Here is a 24,721-nt window from a genome sequence, read left to right as displayed (position 1 = left end):
ATGATAAGGATAAAATACTTGTCAGAAATAGGATGACTGATTTAGAAGGGCAAAGAAAACAGTGCTCTTGGAAGAGGAGACCACCACGAAGAAGGGTGACTCTACATACATGTAAATGAACTGGTAGAGACTTATTCAGTCCAGTTTTCACAAGTGGACAATCAGAAGTCCAGGCTGTGTAAGGCAAACACATAGGGTAGTTGATTTGGGTTTTTTCCTTAAAAGGATTAGCATTTATAGTTTCCCCCTGAAGATTAAGAACTTGACTAGAATTAAGAATTTTCACTTCTCATGAGAGTGGCCATTAATCATGATGGGGAAAAAGGCTAGTGTTCCGTTCATGACCTGCTTTTCTGGCACTCAGATTTCTGGCGCCTATGTTTAATTGAACTCTATGTAAGTTGTATTGTTTCATAGTCAGTAGTCTATTAGGAGCATCAGATTAAAATATAGGGATGCCCGAGCTGACATACTGACCCCGGCAAGGAATCACAGCTGAAGGTCAGACACCTAGAATGGGCACTTGAAAAAAATCTTTAAAAAGCATAGCAATTGAAGGGCATTCAATCTGAGGCAAATAGGTCTAATCCCCAAGAACATCAGAATACATTAGTGGATGTTTGTAAATATGACCTTCAGGCAGCAAGAATACTTAGTTAAGATGGGGAGTATATAATAAATTCAGAAAAGTTTTCTTATCTAGAATTTTCATTTTATTCTGGAACCCTGCATTTTCTAATTTTGCTATGCAAATAAATTTTACTGCTTATTTGCTGGTGGGAGGACAGATTTGGAAACTGTTTTACTGGCCAGGGTTTGCTGTTGTTTTCCTGGTGAGGTAATTGCATTGCACAATTAAAGTTGAAAAAAAAATCATTCCTTCACTTCTTGCAGAAGCAGAGAACAGAAGGAGTCTTAGCAAATAATTAAACCTCTTAATTGTGCATCAGGCAATCTAATTTTAAGAGCTGGCTCTAGAAGGCTGTTCCGTGACAGTGCTACAACTTATCTTTAATTGCTGGGCTAACCAGAGTCCATCTCATTTCCCATGTTATTGTATTGGGCTCTTTGGCATTCTAAATAGTTGCTCATTTCCTCCAAGGGTGATTTAAATTTCAAGATAGGAATTCAGCAGAGAAAATAAATTAATGCTATTTGTAAACAGAGTGATCCTACATCTTGGAATTCACGTGTATAAGCCCAGTTCTCAGGAGGATAGGAGAATCTGGTTTGGAATTTGGTTATGGGTTGTTCACTAACATCATGGGGGTAAAGTCAGGGTCAAGGGTCAGGTACCTGGGTCCTCAATGGAGAGGTTCTTCATAAGCCACTGCACAATGTCAGTACCTGCAAGGATAAAGCAATGTCAACTGAAGACCTCATGGATGTTTAACTCTGTGCCAGAAGAAACACGGTTACCCAAGAAACTCCTAATTCCAATTAGCACACACCTGGAGAGCTAGGTAATATGGACACTTTTCCATCCTAACCAACCCTTTCCATCCATTAGTATGCTTCTGTAGTCACAGTTCCATTCTTTTCCCCCCAAAATCCACTTCTGATGACTCAGGATGGTCTTGTATCCACATTTCTCTAGGGCGCTTCTGGAGGGGCCTTCCTGAGAATACATATTTTGATGACAGGCTAGAGGAAGTCTTATCACGCCTGGCCCCAGACCAGTTCCTGAGGGAGGAGACTCCTTTTAGCTCACTATCCTCAACTGACAAGGCCTGCCCAACACAGATGACCTCACAGGTTCCTGAAAAAAATCTCTAATTTCTTCTGGCCTGGGCTCATCCGGAATGAATAAGCCCCTGTGTCTGTGGGAGAAACTTCTCTGTGTTCACCAAAACCTCTGTCCTCTATCCCCTGGGCCACAGCTAGATTACATTCCTAGACTCTCCTGCGGTTGGGTGTGCACTGAGTTCTGACAATGGAATGTGGGTGGAAATGCCATAAGCGATTTCCAGACTCAGACCATAAAACTCCTGTGTGACCCTCCACACCGTTCATCCCCATCTGCTGGCTGAATGGAGAGAACTCCAGGGGCCTAGGGGAGGGCAGAGCCATGTGTGGAAGGAGCCTGGGATCCTGAACAGACATGAAAATTGAGGCCCATTTGGGGTGACCTGATTGAAAAATAAACTTGGTCGTGTTGAGCCCCAGATATTTGAGGGTTATCTGTTTTGGCATCTAGTAATGCCTTAACTAACATAAAATCTTAAGAATCAGAAGGGGGACTTTTAAAGCTTATCTACTCCAACCCTAGCCAATACACAAGCCCCATCCACAACACCCTGGAAAAGAGGTGCTGTAATTTCCATTTAGAAAAACCCCAGTGCCTGGAAACTCACAAATTTCCTGATGGCCAACCTGTCCCAGTTAAATCATCTTCGATTTCTCTCAACAGAAATTTGCCCTTCTCTGAACTCCTCTCTTTGGTCTTAGTTTTGCCCTCTGATGACAGAAAAACGAACTCAGACCTCTCACTCTGTGAGACAATCCTTCAACTATTTGGACAGTCCGTCCAATGTATTATCAATGTTCTCCTTGAGTTTCCTCCCCTCCAGGTGAAACACGCCTGGATTCCTCAGCTGTTTCTTCTCAGGACATGATCTGGGGTCCCTCCTCATTTTGGTCACAATTCTCAGAATATATTTGCTTTTGTTTGCCTCCCTTTAAATGCGGCACCTGGAACCAGTGTTCTTAGGCCAGTGCAGTTCATGTGTGGGTAGAGGAGTCCAATTTTCTGGGAGGTTCTGAACTTCTGTGCAATCTACCTTTGTCACCCCAAAATCTCACTTAAACCAGTTCAGATCTTCGAAGGTGGCTTTGTCACCTCAGGATGAAATGTTTGATGGAAAACAGCCTGAAAAGGGCAGCATTTCTAGATATCCGAGTCTTGTCATGGGTCTGAGGCATGGTGTGAGGGAGAGGGCCTGCCAGAAGCTCTCCTGGGATGGACTCCCAGCTAAAACACTGGAAACCCCAGCAGAGGGGTTGAACGAATATTGCCCTTTTTCCAGAATTAAAATTGCTCAGAAATTTGACTGGGGTTCAAAAGTGAGACCAGTACAGGCCTGAGTGCCTAGACATTTTGTTTCTCTCTGGCTCTCTGGAAGGTGAATGAACCCTGCACAGTAGACTGTCCTGCCCTTTCTGTGCTGTCCCCCCATCCCAGAACTAGCCTCCACTGACACGGCCCTGCAAGTTCCCTGCATTTCAACCTCAAAAGCAAGACTTCTAAGCATTTCCCCACTCTTGCTCCCAGATGGCATCTATGAACTAAACTTCGGATCAAAAACACTCCTTTTCATTCACATTCTTAGAGAGAAAGGGAGAGTATGTCTCGTGTGTGTGTGTGTGTGTGTGTGTGTGTGTGTCCACTTCCTCCAAATTATACAAGTTCAACATTTGTCCTAGGAAATGAAGAACAAAGCAGAAATCAAATACAAAGGGTAATCCCAAGTTGGGGGTTGGGGGGAAAGACTCTAACCTGTTTTTCCCTCAAAAGAAAAACAGTGCTTTTTTTTGTGGGTTGCCTAGAAACGGAGAGGTTTCCAGCATCAGCAACAGCTCTCCCCCGGGCAAGAGGATTATCTTTCTGCTGAGCTTGCTGAACCATTATTTATCACCTGCCAAGATTGATTACTCACCCTGGGACAATGACAGCCCTTCCTTTCCCCTGTTAATTACTGTCATCATTAATATCCATGTCACTAATTAGTATTCATTCACATTGAAACTCCTTCCTTGCTATCATATCCGCTCCCCCCTCCACCCCACCCCAGCCTTCGGTACCATTGTCTGGGTTTCTACCCGCTTTGGCTTTCTGCACTCATGTCCGGCCTAATTGTTCTTCCCAGTTCCCCAGGCTCCGGTTTGCATTCACAGAGCTGAAGGATCACATGTAAGCATTTTTTTGGTAAAGAAGTGAAAGTCACAAAAGCCCCTGGCCCTTCTCCTCTAGCACTGCGGGGACCACAGACCTGGGTTTCCTGTCGCTGGTGTAGCCACCATGACAGTCATTGTCTCATCTGGGGACTCGTGTGACTGTCCTCAGGCCCTAGTGGGGCTGGGCTGCTGCCCTTGGCTGTCCAGGCCACTGTCTTCAGTCTGTAGCAGCACGCACGCCACCGCCATCCCTGACACGCACGGGCACTGCCTGGGGGACCTGAGCACACACAACGATGTCTGGGGCTGTGGACAGTCTCATTCTCGTGGGCGTGGGGTATTTTAGGTTTCGTTGGACTAATCCAGGAAGGGCCACCCTCAGCCTTGTGAGCAGGCAGTAAACCATTGCAGGTTCAGCCTCAGGAACAAGTAAGGAAGGGAAATCTGTCATAATATTATGTCCTTTATAAGACCTACAATTATTACACTGTAGAACCAGGCAAGAAGAGTCCAAATAACCATCAGGAGAAAACATTTTTATTCTTCTCTTTTCTCTTTCCTTTCTTCCTTCTTTCCTCCTTCTCCCAATCATTCTTTCCTTCTTATTCTAATAAGAATTTGCAGCAGACTTTTTTTTCTGTTCTATCTAAAATTGATTGTTGCCTTTTGTTACTACTATTGGATTCTGGTTCTTATCTTTGCCAGGCTGCCCTGCCTGCCAAGGACTTAAAGCCAATATAAAAACATTAAGAACAAGTGCACGATAGCCGCTCTTTATTCCCAATGATCCCAAAACATTTGGCTGAAAGTTTTCTTTTTGAGGCTAATTTATCAACATTTATACTAGGGATATCCATGAAATACACCAGAGGGCACCTGAAACACTTCTTCACAACCTGCGTGGATTGTTAATATATTTCAGTATATATTTATTATATGCAGGTATGCTTTATGCTTCTATATGTGTTGTAAGCCCGTATTTCAATTATGTCTTACATATGTATATAATTATGTTTATTGGCAGGGCTTTTGGACACAACTTGGGGATTCAATACATAAATTATGGCTCATCCATACAACAAATATTTATTGAACACCTACCGTATTAAATGAAAAAGCATATTGAGAAGAGTGTATATGGTAAAATGACATTTTTACAATAGAAAATATATATTTATATTTGTATTCTATTACTTACATATGTATAGATATATACAGATGTGGAGGAGAAAAGTTCTGGAAGTATATTTATTTATTTATTTAATTTATTTATTTTTGGCTGCATTGGGTCTTTGTTGCTGTGTGTGGGCTTTCTCTAGTTGTGGTGAACGGGGGCTACTCTTCGTTGCGGTGTGCGGGCTTCTCATTGCGGTAGCTTCTGTTGTTGCGGAGCACGGGCTCTCGGTGCGCGGGCTTCAGTAGTTGTGGCTCATGGGTCCTAGAGTGCAGGCTCAGTAATTGTGGCGCATGGGCTTATTTGCTCTGCAGCATGTGGGATCTGCCCAGACCAGGGCTCGAACCCGTGTCCCCTGCATTGGCAGGCGGATTCTTAACCACTGCGCCACCAGGGAAGCCCTGGAAGTATACTTAAACTGTTAAATTTAGGTTATCTTGGGGAGAGGTGAGGGTCAAATTATGGGAAATTTCTGTTCTTTACATTTCCTTATTATTTGGAGTTCATAGAACATTCATATATTACTTTTGCACTGAGAAAAATTCTTTTTTGTTAAGGAGCAGAGAGGGAAGAATTGGCCTCTGAGCCTAAAGTGGTGAGAACGTGGAGAGTCAGGGCTACGGACCCAAGTAGAGAGGGTATGGAGCACAGCCTTCTGCTGACCCCAGGCCCTGTGCTCTCGCTGCTCTCTGGGGAAAGGGCAGAGGAATGAAGGCAGGACTCGCAAAGCTGTCTTCCCTCCTGAGGAGTACAGAGCAGGTGGCTTGGTCATGGGCCTCAAATTGGTCACTGTCTGGCCATCTGGCTGGCTCTGAGCCTTGCAGTAGCCTTCTGTAGACTGTAATAGGGCTGTTCACCACAGTCCTGGACAAGGGGTGACCCCCAGCACCCCTCCCTGGGGTTTGCTTACTTGTTTACTTGGGTAGAGTGAGACTCAGTGACCTCTTCCCAAGTTGTATTAACTCTAGATCAATATAAACTGGATTTGAGTAAGCTGGTAAGATCTTGCGAGATTTTAGAAAGTTCTCTTTCTGGCTTGGGGGAGACCCTTACTATAAAAGTGTTCTATTCTGGGCTTGGCTTCTGGCGTTTTAAGCTCCCCTAAAGAATGAGGGATACCTGGATCTTCTTTTGAAATAAGTCAAAACCCAAGCAGATCCTACTATGAAACACTTCCTTCATTTCCCCCAAAGTTTTGTATCAATCTGAGCCCAAATTAGATTATGCAAACTTGACAAAAGACGGCTTCCAGTCACCTGCAAATTTCAAGTTACCTGCAACTTGGTAGCTTATATATCATGGTTCTGGTAACTGAAGCAATTGATAACTTACTCATCAGTCCTCCCCACTGGAGAAAGACACTTCCACTTGAGTAACCTATTTTTCTGGAGCTCAACCAAGGATAAGACGGTTCCTGCCGTGAGTGAGCTCACGGTACTCCTTAGGCAAGGTTATGACTCCGTCCTCCATTGGATTTTCACGTATCTGCCAAGGTCTCTGCTGCACCTGTGAGTAGAGAGGGCAGCTTTGTGCCACCTCACCACGCATGCAGGTGCCATGTGCAGGCCAAAGCCCGCCAAGAAGGATGGCATTCCCCAGTGCCCACTGTGCACTAGGCCAGAGCTGGACACTTAACCCTGTTGTCACACATCATCTTGACAACAACTGTGTAAAATATAATAACTCTTATACCTGTTTTAAAGAGGCCCAGAGAGGCCCCAGGTCACATGCTAGTACCTAATAGAGCCAAGGTTGGAATCCAGGCAATCTCATGTGAAATATTATTTCCACTACACCATTCTGCCCCCCTTATCTCTGAATAACTTTCCAGGTAGTACGTAGAAGAATAATTGGAAAAGTTAATCTTCTGTACTCTACTTCTTTCCTGAAGTACAGACACTAATTTAGTGATAATAATAATTATTACTGTTAGCTATTGAGCTAATAATTTATTGAGCACTTTCTATATTCCAGGCTTGGAATGATTATACTATAATAATTATATGGTGTAAATAGATTATTATCTCCATTTTGCAGATGAATTGAACGACACCCTAAGTAGGGAAGTTTTTACAAATTTAGACCATTCTTTTATGACTTTGTTAAAAAAACAATAAAAAATGCACTACAAAGACAGCTTGTGAGCAAATGTTCAACTGGGTTTGGGCGGGGCGGACACAACGAATAGCTGGCAGTAGACAGAAGGAAATACAGGTGGAAGAACTAGCGTGATAAAAAGTCTAGTGGCATTTTTTGAGAGGTATTGTTTGGCAATGGGCTGGAGTTTTTCCACGGAAAATGGTGACAAATTTAACAGATATACACTTGCTTCCCAAGCATATGAAGCAATAAAGCACATTGTTTATAAAGTCAGGCAGATAGGAGTTCAACTCATGGTATGTCATTTCCAAATTGTGTGATCCTGGGCAGGTCCCTTAATTACCACCCACCCCAATCTCCATTTTCATGGGTCAACTGGGGGAAATCCCACCTACTTCCAGGATAAAACAAGGTCATGTATACAAAACTCTCTCCAAAAGCCTGGCCCATGGTTTTGCTGAAATGGCCTGTTTATTATTAGGTAACCTACCTGCTCTGTGCCCTCATTTCCTCATATGAAAATGAGGACAATAATAAAAGGACCTGCTGCTTAGGCTCTGGGGTTAAAGGAGATGCTGTATCTGCAATGCCAGCACAGCTCCTGGAACGTAATAAGCGAAACACACATGAGCTACGGAGAGAGTCTGTGTTTTACATTCATTTTGGAGCCAAGTGTCTCACCAAGTCATTGGCATGGCTCAGAGAAGCAGCAGCAACTTGAACTTCTTGTTATTTGCCTGCTTTTTCATTCTAGGCTTTAGAGAATCTCAAATGTCTTCTGATGCTTTTAGGAAGGGATCTGCTGATGGACAGCTTGTTGGACAGAAGGAGAAACAAAGGAGGGAGTTGCAGCAGGCAAACTTTAGGAGGCTGACAGGGCCTCGTGGAGGGGGTGGGACCCCCGCCTGGCAGCTTTTGTGGCTTTGCTCCTCTGGAGGACATTTTCCAGGAAGTGAGCGCCTTCTCTTGGAGCACTTATCTTGGTTTGGAACTAGACATCTACAGCGTGATGATTTGGTCAGTGTCTGCTTCCCTCTCTGTATTAGTTTCCTGGGACTGCCTAACAAAGTACCACAAACTGAGCAGCTTAAACCACAGAAATTTATTGTCTCACAGTTCTGGAGACAGGAAGACCAAGATCCAGGTGTGGGCAGAGTTGGTTCATCTGAGGGCTGTGAGGGAGAAGTTGTTCCAGCCTCTCCCCTCACTTCTGATGCTTTGCTGGCAGTCTTTGGTGTGCCTTGTCTTGTAGAAGCATTACCCCAATCTCTGCCTTCATCTTCACATGGCGTTATCCCTGTGTGTATGATGCCTCTGTGTCTAATTTCTCCTTTTTATAAGGGCATAGTGGATTATAGCCCACCCTAAACTAGTTTATCTTAACTAATTACACATGCAACAACCTTGTATCCAAATAAGGTCACATTCTGAGGTATCAGAGGTTAGGACCACAACATATAAATTTTGGGGTGACACAATTCAACCCATAACTATAGTTCCAAAAGAGCAGGCCTCTGTTATACTGTTTTATCTCTGGCACCAAGCAAAGACCTGGCATGAAGCTGGGGTTTCATAAACACTCATTGATCAATAGTTATATTCAAATGGGCATCATATAATATATATCCATTCATATGCACATATTCATTACATTTAAAATTTTTTTCTCAATTTTTTATGGCCCATGGAAACTTCATCACAGACCAGCACCAACCTTGGCTGGGCATTTTGCAGCTACTGCTTTGGAGGAAAGGTTCAGGGTTTTCCATCCATTGACACTTTCTTTCAAAAACCACACCCCTCCTTGTAAAAAGAAGTCTCAACAAATGAATGTTTTAAAAAATATAAGGCAAATACATAAACAACAAGGATTCACTGCATAGCACAGGGAATTATATTCAATATCTTGTAATAAACTATAATGGAAAATAATTTTAAAAGAATATATATATATATCTGAATCACTTTGTTGGATACCTGAAATTAACACAATATTGTAAATCAACTATACTTCAAAAAAAAAAAAATAAGCAAAACCCATTAGGCAGCAATCTGAACTGCTTCCTCCTCGTTCAACCCTGGCTGGCACCTAAAGAGGACGACGAGCAGAAGGAAAGGTGAAGTCTTCAACTCTCTTCTCGAGGCAGAAAGACCTGGTGCCCCTTTCTCCTCTCGCCTGTCCTTGCTGCTGGCCTCACTGGCTCCCAGGCTGCAGAGTTCAAACTGCCTGCGATGCGACTGGCTTTGATCCAGCCTGTGGTTCTCCCTTCTAAACTGGAGGCTTTTGTGTCAGTCTGACTCGAACAGTTTGGAACACTTAAATCCAGACTCACAAGACTATCATTTTGAACCCGGTGATACCCAAGCATCACTGCCTTATCCAGTCCTAAAGCAGGGCCGGCCGGGGCCACCTCCCTGGGGTCTTCTTCCAGGCCAGTCACATGGGCTTGCCGGCCTCCGCGGGCACGAGGCAACTGCGCCCCTCAGCGACTCACAGCGCACACAGCAGGAAAGACAGCCAGCCCGGCCGACGGGACCCCCCCTGGTGGACTTTCTCCCGCCAGCCCCCCTCCCCGCGCTCAGACGGCACCTTCCCGCTTCCCCGCGCATTATAAAAAATAATAGGGGGCAGGAGACTGGGCGAGGTTATTACCAACTCATAAATCAACTGGGAGGCTCTGAGTGTTGTGGCGAGGTGTCTGGGACGGGCTCCCCCGGTTTGTTATCTCACTCGGGCTCCCACGATTGATTCATAACCTCATAACCCTCCCGCGTCCGAATCCCAAGTCTTCTATCTAATTGTCAGCAGCCGAGTACATGATTTGCAAGAGGATGCAGGCAGCGGCAGACGTGAGGGTGGAGGAGAGATTAGTTTTGTCAATCAAAAGCGTCCAGGGCCAGGAGAAACACACCCGGGATTTAGCTCAACGACCAGCTTATTAAAGGGGAGGCCGGATATGGCTACGCGGATGGGCCTCACGCAGGGAGATGGCGAGTCTCGGCCACTGTGGGTGTAGCCTCTGCTCCCGGAGGGTGGCTGCTCCCATGACCGCCTCCCGCTCAATCCAAAGGCAGAAATGAAAAACAAATAAGCAGATTTGCAGCTTCTGGGGAGAAGTGAGCTAATGCCAGGTGTCCTGAGCCTTTCCAGGAGGGCTGGAAGGGACCCAGGGCTGGAAGGTGTCAGGGGCTTTATTGCCTTCCAGTGTTGTCTAATGGTCATCTCATCTGTGCACATTTGAACCTGAAATGTGGTTTGTGAACATTTGTATTTAAATTAATCTGAGGGGTTAAGGCTTTCTTGAGGGGAGTAGGAGAGGTAGCCTTTGTGACGCCCAGGTCTGCAGGCTGCAGTCACTTTACCTGGAATCTGATCCGTCTAACCGCACTGTTAGGGAATAATGCTGACACACTTCCACAGCGTGCTTTAAGGCTTAAGTCTGCAGAGTGTGCTGGACACCTGCCACCACCTTGGGACGGGCAAGGTGTGCATAGCAGGCAATGTGAGCAGGCCAGGTTTCAAGCGGAGTCTGGGACACACAGGTGCTTGGGCAAAGACTTGATTGGTGTTGCACTAATGCCAGCTCCAGTACCCTGGAGCTCTGGCTTCATGGGACACACTCGGCTTTTGTAAACAGACCTGGGTTCAAATCCCGCCCGGTTCTGCAACTTGCTAGTTCATCACCTTGGACGAGTTACTCAACCACCCTGAGCCCCAGTTTACCCACTTGCAAAATGGGTCGATCACAGAATCTACCTCAGACTGTGTTATGACTATTTAAATAAGGAAATGGAGGTGGGCACTTAACGTAGTCCTGGGTACCGACTGGGCACACTGCTCAATGGTTATTTTGGTTCCTTTCCACTTATAGGTGATGCACACCTCTATCAACCCAGAGGGGAATCTGGCCTGGGACTGATCTCCTGAGCAGAGAGCCTCAAGTAGGAATCAAGCCTTTCTCCCGGCTCTTCCCTGGGCCTGTGCTGCAGGCCTAGACAGTTCAGAGCTGGCTCTAGTTTCAATCTCTCAAGCTTCTCTGTTTCATTGAGATGAATGAACCCATCCTTTTAAAAATTGGTCTGGGACCTTCTCTATCAGTAGGGGATCTACTCCCAGTTCAATTTCCAGTTCCTGAGGCAAAACGTCAGAAGAACCCCAAGGAACCCCAACATCTCTCCTTCTCCATCCCAGCTACAGCCAAGCCCTTAGCCTGGCATCTCCCACAGGAGTGGCCACGAGGCAAGCAGCCTGTGTCTGAATCCAAGTTTCCCCTCCCGCCAGCTCTGTGACCTTGGGGATGTGCCTTACTCTTGCTAAGCTTCAGTTTCTCTAAGATATGATAAAAGCACAGTCTGAGAGGGTGGGCATGGGATAATTCCTGTAAAAAGTTCAGCCCTGTGTCCTTCAGTGTAGAGCAAATGATCAGCATGTGCTGGCTTTATCATCATCATTATTATTATTGCCATTACTACTGATTGGACCACTTTCATTCATTTATCTGTAGTGATGATTAAGACGGCTCTGTCCTTAAACAAAAAAGGGCGCTGGCAGGCTGCAAGGGCTAGACTGGAGTGTTTGTGGGGTGCTTTGGGCCACAGAAAGAGTATGCAATTCCAGCCTACCCAGTGTCGGGAGAAGGTTCACAGAGAAGGATGTGCTTAGGATCAGTGAGAAACAGAAGATTGAGGAGGAAAGCATTGGATGTAGGGCCAAGAACAAAGCCATCCAAAGCAACCACACCTATGGCATCATGTGACAGCTAACATTTATATGCAGACTGGAACAGCAAGTCGCTCTGAAAGGGAAAAGAGTCCTAGAAGGGCAGAAGTCACAGCATACTCTGGCATCACTTAGGTGCAAAGCACTGAGCCAGTCACCAAGGGCTGAGAGTCAAGCGTGAATCAGAAAAAGAATCAGGCTTAAAAGCTACAGGGAGATGATGTCAGAGCTGCCGCGGAATGAGCTCATGCTTTCCTGGCATCAGGATGCTGGCCTTACCCCCCATCCCTCCCTCAAGCCGGGCCTCATGGCCACTGCCAGCAGTGCTGTGGTCCCTTCCTGCAGTTGGCCTTGGGAGGTGATGCACTGCTTGGTCAGCCTGCATCCCCTACACCTCTGCTGCTGGCTACCGTCCCGGATCCCTGCTCAGCTGCCTTCAGCGAGGCGCCCCAAACCCAGAGGGGCTCATGTGCAGGACACCACCACTGTTTCCCCTCCCTGACATCCTCCAGGGGAGGGCGCGGCCTTGGGCTCCTCTGGGGCCTGCTGCCATCTTGCCTCCAAGGACACCTCCCCCTTGACCCCACTCCCAGCAACGGCCTTGAGTCCTTGGGACTTGGTTGTCTGAAGGGGTGGGAGTTGAGGACCGCAAAACAGAAGCAGTGGCGGGAGTGACAGGAGCCGGTCAGAGGCCTGTGTGTCCTGACCTTGCTGAGGGCTGGGGCGGGCCCCGGATAACAAGTCATCAGTAGGAAATGGGGGCACAGCCCACGGGGAGCAGGTGGCAGCCAAGCCACACCGCCCGCTTTCCCTGCCCCACTCTTTCCTCCTGAAATCCCTAACTAACTCCTTTTCTGTCTCCGGCATGTAGGTAAGGAAAAACAGTGCAATAGTGAAGACAAAATGGGGTGACGGGGAGAGGGGACTGGGGGCTGTGAAGACAGGGAGGTGAGCGAGGTGACATTTACACGGAGGCCTGAGCAGCAGGAAGGATGCAGTGGTGCATCTGGAGGAACAGCAGTGAGGTGGCAACCTGCAGAAGGAAGGCACGGGCGCCTGGAGGGGAGATGGGAGAGGGAGGGGTTGCACCCTCTGGAAGCCTCTGGACGGCTGGAGTAGGGGAGGGTTTTGTGTGTTTTTAAATGATCTCTTTGGCTGCTGGGTGGCAAAGGGATTGCAGAGGGACAAAAGAAGCAGGAGACCAGCCAGCAGCTGTTTTTCAGTGGGTAAGAAATCTAATGCTGGCTGGGCTCTGTGGTGGCAGCGAGATGGAGAGGAGCAAATGGGTCCCAGGTCTGTCTCAGAGGCAGGGCTCCTGGTCCCCTCGAATGCATGGGACACGGGGTGTGAGAACAAGAGGAGTCTGGCTTGACTTCTGGTTTCCAGCTTGACTAATTGGATGCAGGTGGAGCTTAGCCTACCTGCGATGGGGAAGCAGGTTGGGGAGGAAACCTGGGTTCATTATTGGCCATGTTGTCTGAGACAGACGTATACTGTAGCCATCCAACTGGAGATGTCAAGTCTGCCAGTGGACATAGGAGGCTGGGTTTTCAGGGAGAGAGCAGGCTGGAGATAGTATTTGGGTGTCACTGGTGTGTAGGAATGTCCCTTAAGCAGCGAGGCTGGGTGAGGTCACCCAAGGAGAACACGTTGACTGAGAAAAGAGAGCATTGGAACCAAGCCCTGGGCCTGGCAATGGCACAGCTGGCAGGGGACCCAAGCCTGCCCTCCCTCACTCTGGAATGCCTTCCGTTACCCTGAACGCCTGGGCTTCTCTCTTCTGTGACTTATCCTGCGATCCATTCCCCTTCCTTGGGATACAGCAAGAAAAATGAGCTCAAACTCTGGACCTTCCGCCAGGCCCTCCCAGAACCTGACCTTCGAGCAACCTCCCTTTCTTGCTCACGTCAGGGAAAAATTGACACTTACCACCATGTACAGCACCTGACAGCTCTGCCCAGCGCCCAAGCCAAAGAGACAGCTAAGGGTTTCTGTGTTCTCTTCTGATTTATATAACAAGTTTAAACTTGTTTTCTGGCTTTTCTGTCACTAAATTCCCTGAAAGCATCTTGTGGGACTGTGGAGCTGGCCCGTGGCTGAGCACTGCTGGGTGAACACAGCCTGGGAGTGACTTCAAGCTCCAGATCCCACCCGGGTTAGAGGCTTTGGGGTGGAATGTCGTCTTTCTAATGTGCAAGCCTCATTTCATTCGCATCAACTCCAGACCAAGAGAATCTGGCTGTTGTTCAGAGAACGTGTTGAGAATGTTTCAAATGGAGAAACCCTGTAACCAGGAAAAGGACAGACTAAATATAAAACTCATCATGAGTTTATGCTTTCTAGACCCATTTCTTCATCATCGCCCCTGCCCCAAGTGCTGGCTTCTTCCAAAATGGATTAGACTTGAGGCAGTGAATACTTAATGATATCGCTAGAATTAATAAAGAGAATACAAGATTCACACAATGAATGGGAGAGAACCATATGAAGAATGCCAGAGAAGGATGGCTGCTCTAAGTGATCAGAGAATTTAGTTTATGGTTCCTGGAAATAATAAAACAGTAAAGGATATTGCTCTCATTTCTTGGCCTGTCTCTCCATTAGTGCATACAGGGTCCTTAAAGAGAGAGACCCCGTCCCCTCAGCTGTGCCTCCCTGACTCACTGCAGATTTTCAATGAAGACCTGATGACTATATTTAAGAATGTGGGCCAAAATCAGTGATTTTCATTTTGGTGTAATCACTGTGCTGCTTTTTCTTCCAGACGTTGGTTTTGCTGGAGCTGGTTACTCCTCAGGGCCGCTTCTGAATCTTGATAGTAAAACAGGCCAGATCTTTGGTGTAGAAAGTTAGCTTGCTACTTGCTATTGTAGATTATTTACATGTATGTTAAAGAAGAGGGGGTCAACACATGCCCCATTTTAAGTTATTCAGGACTAGAACTTGGTATGTCAGTAGCCCATTCCTGCCCAGCCTGATTCTCCAGGTGGTATTACAGTCAAATACAGTCAAACCTTTGAAAGAATGTTAAAAGCCCAGATTAATATTGAGGTTTGTATGGCTCAGCATGCAGGCAGAACTAAAGGCTGGTGTCTGATCAAATAACACAATAAAAACACTGTCCGTTTTACTAAAACATTTTCTCAGCAAAGGTCATATCCATGCCATTGGGAGGGTAGTAGATTGAGAGACTCAGACTTGGAGTTTATTAAGGAGAGAGTTGGGTATAGTTTTGAGGGATTGGGATTAGGTTCAGCTGCACATTTCAGAAAAAAAAATAACAGTGGCTTAAATAAGATAGAAGTATATTTGGTAAAAGAAGTCTGGAGGTGGCTCCATGGGGTCCTCAGGAATCCACACTTTAATGTTTCTCTTCCATCTTCCAAGTGCTTGACTTTCACCCCGAACGTCACCTTATGGTTCAAAATGTCTGCTGAAGCACCAGCCATCATGTCCCAGCTTCAGGCAGGAGGAAGAAAGAGAAGCAGAAGAGCTAAAGAATGCCTTTCCCAGGTGAGAAGCATATTAAGCATATTTTCCGGAAGTTCCATACTCTATTCACACACTGTGATACACACAATAATGGCTCCCCAAAGATGTCCATGTCCTAATCCCCGGAACTGTGAATATCTACCTTACATGGCAAAAAGGACTTCGCAGGTAAGATTAAATTAAGGTCCTCAAGATGGAGAGATTATCCAGGTGGGACCAATGTAATCACAAGGATCTTTATGAGAGAGCGATAGGAATGTCAGGGAGAGGAGATGTGAGGACAGAAGCAGAGGTATGTGTGGGCTCCCACACGTGTGTGTATTCGAAGGAGCTCATGGGGAGGGGTGGAGGAAGAGAGAGGGAATGGGGTGGGGAGAGCGCTAGTTAGCTGCTGGCTTTGAAAACAGAGGAAAGGACCACGAGTCAAGGAATGCAGGCAACCTCTAGAAGCTGGAAAGGGCAAGGAAACGGATTCTTCCCTAGAGGCTCAGAAGGAACACAGTTTCCTCTAAGGCCCGTTTCAGACTTCTGACCTCCAGCTCTATAAGATAATAATTTGTATTGTATTGTTTTAAGCCATTAAATTTGTAATTTGTTGTAGCTGCAACAGGACACATATACACACGTGACTCAGACACCAGAATTCAGTCAGTTGACCACACCTGGCTACAAGGAACTCTGGGAAATAGTCTTATTGTGAGTTACAGGTTGCTCAGCCAAAAGGGGGGGCAGTGTTACTGAGGCGGAAAGGAAAAGTAGATGCTGCGGTCGGCAACAGCAGACTGCCAGGCGGGGCTGTTACACAAATGCAAGGGTCTCCACATTTAGCATAGCAGAAAAGTATTCTCCTCAAAACAGAACTGAATCCATAGTGAGGAAACATACCTAAGAAGGTAGCATAAACAGTTTTAAAAGTATTGTGGCAACTGATTTAAAAGAGGATTCAAGTCATTCTTTAGGTAGAACGCTCTCTCTAACGCCTGTTTTAGCTGAAAGTTCCTAATCAGATATGTCTGAGTCCCGCTGTGAAGTCTGTAATCTAAAACAGGGTTTTTGAATTTGAGAGAAGCAACTCAGTCAGTTATCAGTAAGACTCTTGGTCTCCAAAATTTCTCTTGATAAAGTCAGACTGTAAGCAATTATAGCTTGAAATCTACCTTCTCTCTTTGTCCTAGCTAAATGCAAGGGCTGACACAGAAATTATAGATAGATCAACAAAAAAGTACTTATAAAAAATACCTGGTACGTCACAGATGTTCAGCAGATTTTTTTTTAATGACCGAAAGAGTAAATGAGCAAGTGAATCAACCTAGGAATTTGACGGATTTCAGTACAGTTTCATCCATTCATTCTATGTCCTAGGATTAAGTTAACTGCTGGGTGCAAAGCCCAGTAAGATCTTCCTATGATCAAGGAGCTCACAGCATCGGGGGAAGAGGGACCAGTAAACCAACAACCATACTTCAGTGCACTGAGTGCTACGACAGATACATTTGCAGGAACTGGGAACACGGATGAGGGAACCTACATCAGACCTGGCTGCCAGGAGCATTTTGCTGGAGGAGATGCTGCTTGAGCTGAATCTTGGAGGACAAGTTGGAATTAGCTAGTAAGGGGTGGGGGGGACTGCATTCCAGGATGAGAGAACAACATATTCAAAGCCACAGAATCATGGCGAACAATATCAGCAAACATTTATATAGTGTTTACTATATGCCAGGCATGGTTCCAAGCACTTTACATATATTAACTCATTTATATGCACAGCAACCTGATGAAGCAGGTACTGTCATTATTCCATTTTACAGATGAAGAAAGTGAGGCAGAGGGAGGGTAGGTACTTGCCTGAGGTCACGTGGTCTGTAAAGTTAGGATTTGAACCCAGGCACTTTGGCTCCAGAGACATTGCTTAGAGTCAATCATTTTGCGTGGTTCTGGCTTTTCAAGCCAGAACTTAAACGTTATAGGAGACCATTTAAGGATGAGCTTCCTCTAAATCCTACTTAAGATTCTCTCTTGCCTAAAAGACATTTATAGTTAGGCTTTTCTCGGTTTCCTGCACTACCCTTACCAAACTATAAGAAATATAGTGGCTAGTCCCCAAGCTGCCTACGAGAGGGAAGTAATTTCTAGTTTCAACCTATGATCTGTTCACAGGCAATTAGGACAGGTCACACAGAAAACAGGCAGAATGTGGCAAATTACTGGCGTTACAGAAAACCTCTTTATCATATCTGACTTAATCTCAACCTTATAAACACCTTTTGCCAGTCAAGCTATGTGTGGTGAATTGGCAGGTACAAAGTTAAAGAACGAGACAATCACTTATTATTATTATTATTATTGGCTGCACCGCGTAGCTTACGGGATCTTAGTTCACCGACCAGGGATTGAACGTGGCCCCCCGCAGTGAAAGCACTGCCCTAACCACTGGACCGCCAGGGAATTCTGAAGACAATCACTTATATTCTATTCTAAGACTTCCATTCCCCAGATGCAGGTAAGCCAGAATGGAATGATGATCATTCTGACTGGGTTGGTGAATGACACTCCCTTTCTAGAGTAACCCACTGGCTGCCATTAGTTGCAATTGTAGAATGTGGCTAAATATTTCTTCCTTTTCAAGTGGCTACTCCTAGAAGCATGGTTCTGAGGTCACAGAAATTTTGTTAAAATAAACAACAACCCAAAACCCAGCAAAGGGAGCACATAGCTTATTTCCCAGGATTACAGCTCTCACTCACCCACCCTCTCTGGAAGCAGAGATGCTTTAACCGTAGTGAGATGGATACCTTTCTCCTGTTTTGCCCACCTGGAGAAGCTGGGATGGACAGGAGCAAAGACAATGTCGGATCCTCAGGGATGTATTATGAGTTACTATACAAAGGAAAGAATAGTGTTTTCTGACGTGGACTAAAAATTATAAATAGACCTGGTTAAGGCATATGATGCCAGGCCTTCCTTACGTTATCCTTACCCTTGGATGTCTTATTGCCTCCACTATTTTTTCTCTTATGTACCATGGCCATGACCCCAGATCATAGCTGCCCATTTCTTGAGATACGTCTTCCCTTAGAAAGGTGAGAGGTCAGGGATGAGGCTGTCTCCCTCTCATTAAATGACAACTCTCATGCCCTTGGACCATGTAGAGTTCTACAGAGCCTGCCATGGATGAAGACTGGAAAACAAGACTTGAGACAAGGCAACTGGAAAAGGTCCATCAACATGGCCCAGAAGAGGCTCTGGGGAGGAAATTACTCTGTCCCTTATATCCCTGGCTCCTGAGTCAAAGTCTGCCAGGGGCACATCTGGTTGGCAGAGCCTGGAACACATCATATGTCCTGGCTGTACTGAGAGCTGGGCAAGAGAATGTCTAATATTTCCCACTTCTATAGTTGGGCGTGGTCTTTGCCCCCAGTGACACTCATTATTTGGGAATTTCCTAATCAAAGCAAGACATTAAGATGTTGGATAGACAAAACAAACATCCTTTATTCTTCCTCCTCTTAAACTCAGAATGGGAAAATCCCAAGGCCAAGACCAGGGTGAGGTCTTAAGGGGAGGAAAGCAGAGATTTCCTGGACCACCACCAGCATAGAAGGAGAAAAGGTGGCCCAACTGGGATCACCATTGGAGAACAAGGCAGGCATTTGACTAGAGAGCCCCTCCCTGCCCACTGCCTCACCGTGCGAATCACTCAGGGACCTAGAAGTGGTGGCAGGAACCTTGGAAAGCAGTTGGATGGGATTCAAAGAGCTAACATCGGGTAGGGAGAAAGATAAATACAAAGATCTTTACAATACCATGAGAAATGTCACAGTAGGAGCACTAGACTGCAGAGAGATTAATCTGGATCAAAGAGAAGTAAACTTTCGGACCCCAAAATAAGTTGCAATCTTTTGGGGGAAGAGATTCTTAGGGTCTCTTAGGGTAGGGTCAAATATTTTAATCCAAGTAGCTTGACCCTCTTAAGAGCCAAATGAATTACAAAGGCTACGGGTGCCAATAGCTGAGCCAGTCCTCCACAACATGACCTCAGCTACCTCTGTAGCTTCGTCTACTTCAGCCCATGACTAGACATGCTGCTCAACACATCTGGGGTTTCCCGCTTCCAGGCCTTTGTTCCCGTGGCTCTCTCCACTTGGAATGCCCAGTGCCCACCTCCGAGAGAGGACATCCAGGGAGATTTCTCCAATGACCATCATTTCCACGAAAGACCCTACCCCACAGAACCTTCTCCAGATTTGGGGTTGTCCCGCAAGGACATACGAACACTGTCACATGTTAGTCTCTCTTGTAATGATTACATCTGAAAGGTTTGGTCATGGCTCAACACAGAACAGGACATTCACCTAGGATGCAAAGTCAGAAGAGAGCCCCAGGATTGCTAAGGCCAATTTCAAGAACAAACCAGGCCCCAGGGAGAGCTGAGAATGTTCAGCGGGGGGCCCCCCTTGATCATCCACTGCTTACAACATGCTATGAGGGCCTGGGAGAGACCAAATCCTGCCAGAGTTCTCATAGAAACACCATCATTCCAGGGTGAGGTGGAGCCTTCCAGAGATAAGTCCCCCCAGCTGTCCGTCCATCTATCCATCCATCCATCCATCCTTCCATACAACAAACCCACAAATATGTACTAGATTACCTCTAACTTGTGCTGTCAGATATGTTGACACCAGCTAATTCCCCCTCATCCTTAGTCAGTGGGTAAAACCCAAGCGCCACTGGAGCCCCATTATTTCTCAGTTCATCTCCATGTTGCTTTGAGCTACCTCTTCCCTTAATTTGTCCCTGACCCATTCCCCATGCCCACATCTGGAACCTCTGTTCTCTGGCTCCATTGGTGAAAAAAGTTCCCGCGTAGCCTTCACCGATGCACAGAAGGATCCATCTACCTCCTGGTCTACACTGACCCTCCCCCTGCTGTTGTTTCCAGTGTCCTTTGTTCTTGTGCCACACACCACCCCCCCACCACCACCACCTAATTTGGGCCTAGGAGGGAAAGTAGGCATCATCTTGCCCTTCATGATATTTCTCCTTTTTCCATGTAAAAATTCCTCATTATTTGAGGTTTATATATTCTACCAGTTTCCTCTCTACTCCTCCGGCCTATCATCTCTTTATTTTTGTTAACTTCTCATTCACGGAAGACTTTGGCACCTGGATCACAATCTTGTTTTCCACCCTAAATCCTGCCACTCTCCTTGGTGACATCATTATCCATGTGTGGGACCCACTGACTATATCAGCTTCTCAGTTCCCTGTCCTCTACTCCAGTCATCTTCAAATTCAAATCATCTTACTCTTCCCGTTTGTAAATTGCACAGAGATTCCATGTGGAGCCACAACTGAGTATGGTGACCAGGATTCTGTTCCAGAGCCCTAGAATTTAGAAAGTACTTTATAATGATTTTTAAAGGTTGTGCAAATACTTAAACATCTTTTTTCTCTTAGGAAATAGCATCTTCCTCAAACACATTCCAACCTCCAGCCAAGTGGGAGAAGTGCTATTTTTAACAGGTAATGTTCAGGACTCTTAGCAGGACCTACAGAAGGTCAAGCCTATACCCCCAGCCTCTCCCTGCCCATCCCTGGGCCTTTGCCCATGCTGGTCCATTGCTTATGGCACTTGGCCTGTGTATCTCCAGCACTGCCTTCCGAGCCCAGCTCAGATGTTACTGCCCACCCCCGACTCCATGTGGTCCCACAGCCCATACACGTGCACCTCTATCAAACTGCTTGTCACACAGCATGGCCGTTGCCTGTCCAGCCATCTGTTCCTCTCACTATACATAAGCCATCTTCAGAAATGCACTGTTTTATCCACCTCTAAATCACCAGTGCCAAGCTCAGTGCCCACCACACAGTAGCCACGTGATAAACATTTGTGGAACAAATGGGCCTTTAAAACCCATACAGTCCAAATGCTGGACAGCACAGATCTGACACCCCTACTCAGCATCTTCGCCTCGGTACTAACACAGTAGAATGGGCTCCCGACCTTCCCCATCTCTCACTCCTAGTCCTCGCGTGTCTCAGCTGAGGGCTGCTCCATCCTTAGAGTTGCTCAGGCCCCAAATTTCAGAGTGATCCTTGAATTCTCTCTTCCTCTCACGTTCCACATCCGATCAGTCAGGAAATCCATTCAGGCCTACCTTCCAAACATAGAATATGGCCTGAAATCTAGCGTTTCTCACCACCTCCACCGTTCCCACCTAGGACTGAGCCTCTGTTTCCTGCCTGATTCCTAACTGGTCTCCCCACTTCCATCCTTCATTTCCCATGGTGGCTCTCCACATGGTGAAAGAGTGAAGCTTTAAAAATGTCAGTCAGGACAGATCTGCTCAAAACCCTAAAATGGCCAAAGTCCTCACAATGGCCGACAAGACAACATGATCTGACACCCCTACTCAGCATCTTCCCCCAGGTACCAACAGGGCGAACTTACATCTTTGCTCAGATGGCACCTTCTCCTTGAGGCTTCTCTGACCACGCTGGTAATAGAGCAAACTGCCCTAACCCTGCTCTCCTGATTCCCTTTCCCTGTTTTACCTTTTAAACTTTCAGAAGCATTTATCCCCTTTTGCATACTAGATGCTACTTATTTATTATGCTTATTATCTAGTCTGCTCCCACCCTGAAATACAAACTTCACAGGGGCAAGGAGCTTCATGGATTTTGTTTGCTAATACTCCCAAGCACCTGGAAAAAAATATCTGGCACATCATAGGTGCTTAATAAATATGAATATATTTTTCACACAAAATTAATTTTAAAAGTGTGATTCAGTTCTTTGATGTATCAGTCTTTTATTGCTGTCTCACAAAATGCCCCCAAAATGAATGGTTTAAAATAATCATTTATTTAGCTCAGGGATCTGCAATTTGGGCAGAGCTTGGTGGGTTCAACTCACTTTGCACATTGCAGCATCAGCTGAGGTGGCTTGACTAGGGGCAGGTTTCAAGCTGAAAGTGAACTATGGCTGCAAGTTAGCTCTTGCTGATGGCTGGGAGTTCAGCCAAGGGTGTGAGTTGGGGGATTCAGTTCCTTTCCCGGTGGGCCTCTCCATGGGCTCCTTGGGCTTCCTTATAGCATGGTGGCTGCATTCCAAGAGCAAACATCCCATGACAACAGGGCAGAAGTGCATGCAATTTTTATGACTTAGCCTTGGCTAACATGAAGTACCATGTTATGAAACATTACCTCAGCCATACTCTATTGGCTCCACCTTTTGGGATGGAGAGGTGACAAAGTCCTAGAAGAGCATGTGGGATAGGACACACTATTCCAGACATCTTTGGAAATACAATCTGGCAAACAAGGTTAGTCCCAAAGCCTTGTTAGTTTGTGACAACTATATTGAAAGGGCACTTAAGAAGGACTTAAGCCAATCACAAGCCTGCAGGAACACAATAGGACAGACTGAGAGATGTTAAGCAAATTAGAGCTTATTATGCCAAACTCAAGTGGACAGAGCAAGGAACTTGGACTAAAAGCATGTTTAAATCCCAACTTCCCCATTACTGTGTACAACCTTGGGAAAGTCATGGAACATCTCTGAGCCTCAGCTTCCCCATCTGTAAAATGGGAATATTAAATTTACCTTGCCTGCTTGACACTAATAATTGAATAGGCTCATGCTTGGGTAAGTGTTCCCAAAACTACAAAACAGTTTGCTCTACACCTTCATGTAGACCAACAATGGTCTAATGGTCATTTGGATTTTTGTTCTGAAGCAACAGACCACAGAGGAGGGAGCACTTACTGAGCTGTGGGTGTGGCACCCTGGACTTCACTCATCAACTGTGTGATATTAAACAGCCATTTACCTTTTCTGAGTCTCAAGTTTTGTCATGTGGAGGGATAAGGCCACCTGCCCTGCTTAACCCTGAGAATTATGGTAAGGACTTGATAGAGGTTAACTCAGAGGCTTATGGTAAGGTCTCAATAACGTGGGTTATATCACTTGGTAGTAGTCATATTATTATCTAAGCAGCCATAATTTTTTATTTTAGAAAAAAATACATTTTTGTGAATACAAAAGTAAAAGATTTAAATTCAATAAAAACTTTAGAAAAAACAACTAAGCATAAAGAAGAAAATAAAAATCACACAGAATCTCCCTCTTAGATTCTCTCTATCATCTCTTTCTCCTCTTTTTAAAAATAAATTTTTATAGTTTTATATTATATCTAGTTCCCTTCAAAGAAGTAGTTTCCCACTTTTTGTGGGGGCAATGATAAGCAATAAAGCAATAAACAGTTGCAACTTTTCACACCTCCTCTGACTGCCTTAAGACAAATCTCTACAATTGAAATTTCTGCTGGGACGAAATGAGATAGTGACATGGACATATATATACTACCAAATGTAAAATAGATAGCTAGTGGGAAGCAGCCACATAGAACAGGGAGATCAGCTCAGTGCTTTGTGACCACCTAAAGGGGTGGGTAGGGAGGGTGGGAGGGAGACACAAGAGGGAGGAGATATGGGGATATATGTATACATATAGCTGATTCACTTTGTTATAAACAGAAACTAACACACCATTGTAAAGCAATTATACTCCAATAAAGATGTTAAAAAAAAAGAAAAAGAAATCTGTGGATCACTTTCAAGGCTTCAGAATCTACGGCATAACTGGCCTTCAGAATATGCTGAACCAAATTCTCCTCCCTCTGGAAGTGCACACTTATTCCTCTTTCCCTATACCCTAACCAGCATTCTTGTTTATCATTGCCAATCTGATTGGGAGAAATGATAGCCCATTTAAGAAAATCACTTTTTTTAAGTTTAAATGTTTCTAATACATTTATTCACCATACATATTTCTTCTGTTGGGGTACCCAACTTTTTATATTGATTAATAAGAACTCATTAAGTATTAAGGATATAACATTTTATCTGAAATTTGTGCTGCACAATTTTCCCTCCTCCAATTTGTCATTTACATTTAAGGTGCCCCTAGAGGTAGTGTTTTAAAATATTTTATGTTCAAATCTATCAACTCTTTTCTTTATGGTTTCTGCCTTTGCTGTCATGCTTGCAATATTGTCTAGATTTTAAAGAGATGAGCTTTTATAAGCTTTTGTTGAATTCGTTTACTCATTCCTTCAACATATACTTACTGGATGCTTCCTACATGCCAGGCACGGTTTTAAGCACTGAAGCATCATCTAAAGCATTGATCTGAACTCAAAATGAAAACATTTATCACGGAAGGGTTTATAAACTGAAATAAGCAAAACCCCAAACACATTCCACTCTATTCAAAGACCAATTGCACAGAAGGCTTTGGCCCTGAGCAGAGATTATGGCGATGCCACCCGGAACTCCAA

At 45.4% G+C, this 24,721-nt stretch overlaps 1 protein-coding gene across 1 annotated transcript in view; it reads right to left on the bottom strand.

Moving 5' to 3' along the window:
* The window catches only part of RGS6 (regulator of G protein signaling 6), a 582,039-nt gene that overhangs the window by 101,222 nt on the left and 456,096 nt on the right, over positions 1–24,721 (bottom strand). Inside the window, exon 4 of the mRNA XM_061182706.1 lies at positions 1,297–1,347. Coding sequence (XP_061038689.1) covers positions 1,297–1,347 — 51 coding nt within the window. The remainder of the gene's footprint in view (positions 1–1,296; positions 1,348–24,721) is intronic.

Source organism: Eubalaena glacialis, chromosome 2 (assembly GCF_028564815.1).
Source record: "Eubalaena glacialis isolate mEubGla1 chromosome 2, mEubGla1.1.hap2.+ XY, whole genome shotgun sequence".
NCBI lineage: Eukaryota > Metazoa > Chordata > Mammalia > Artiodactyla > Balaenidae > Eubalaena > Eubalaena glacialis.
This window is presented reverse-complemented; position numbering and strand designations above follow the sequence as displayed.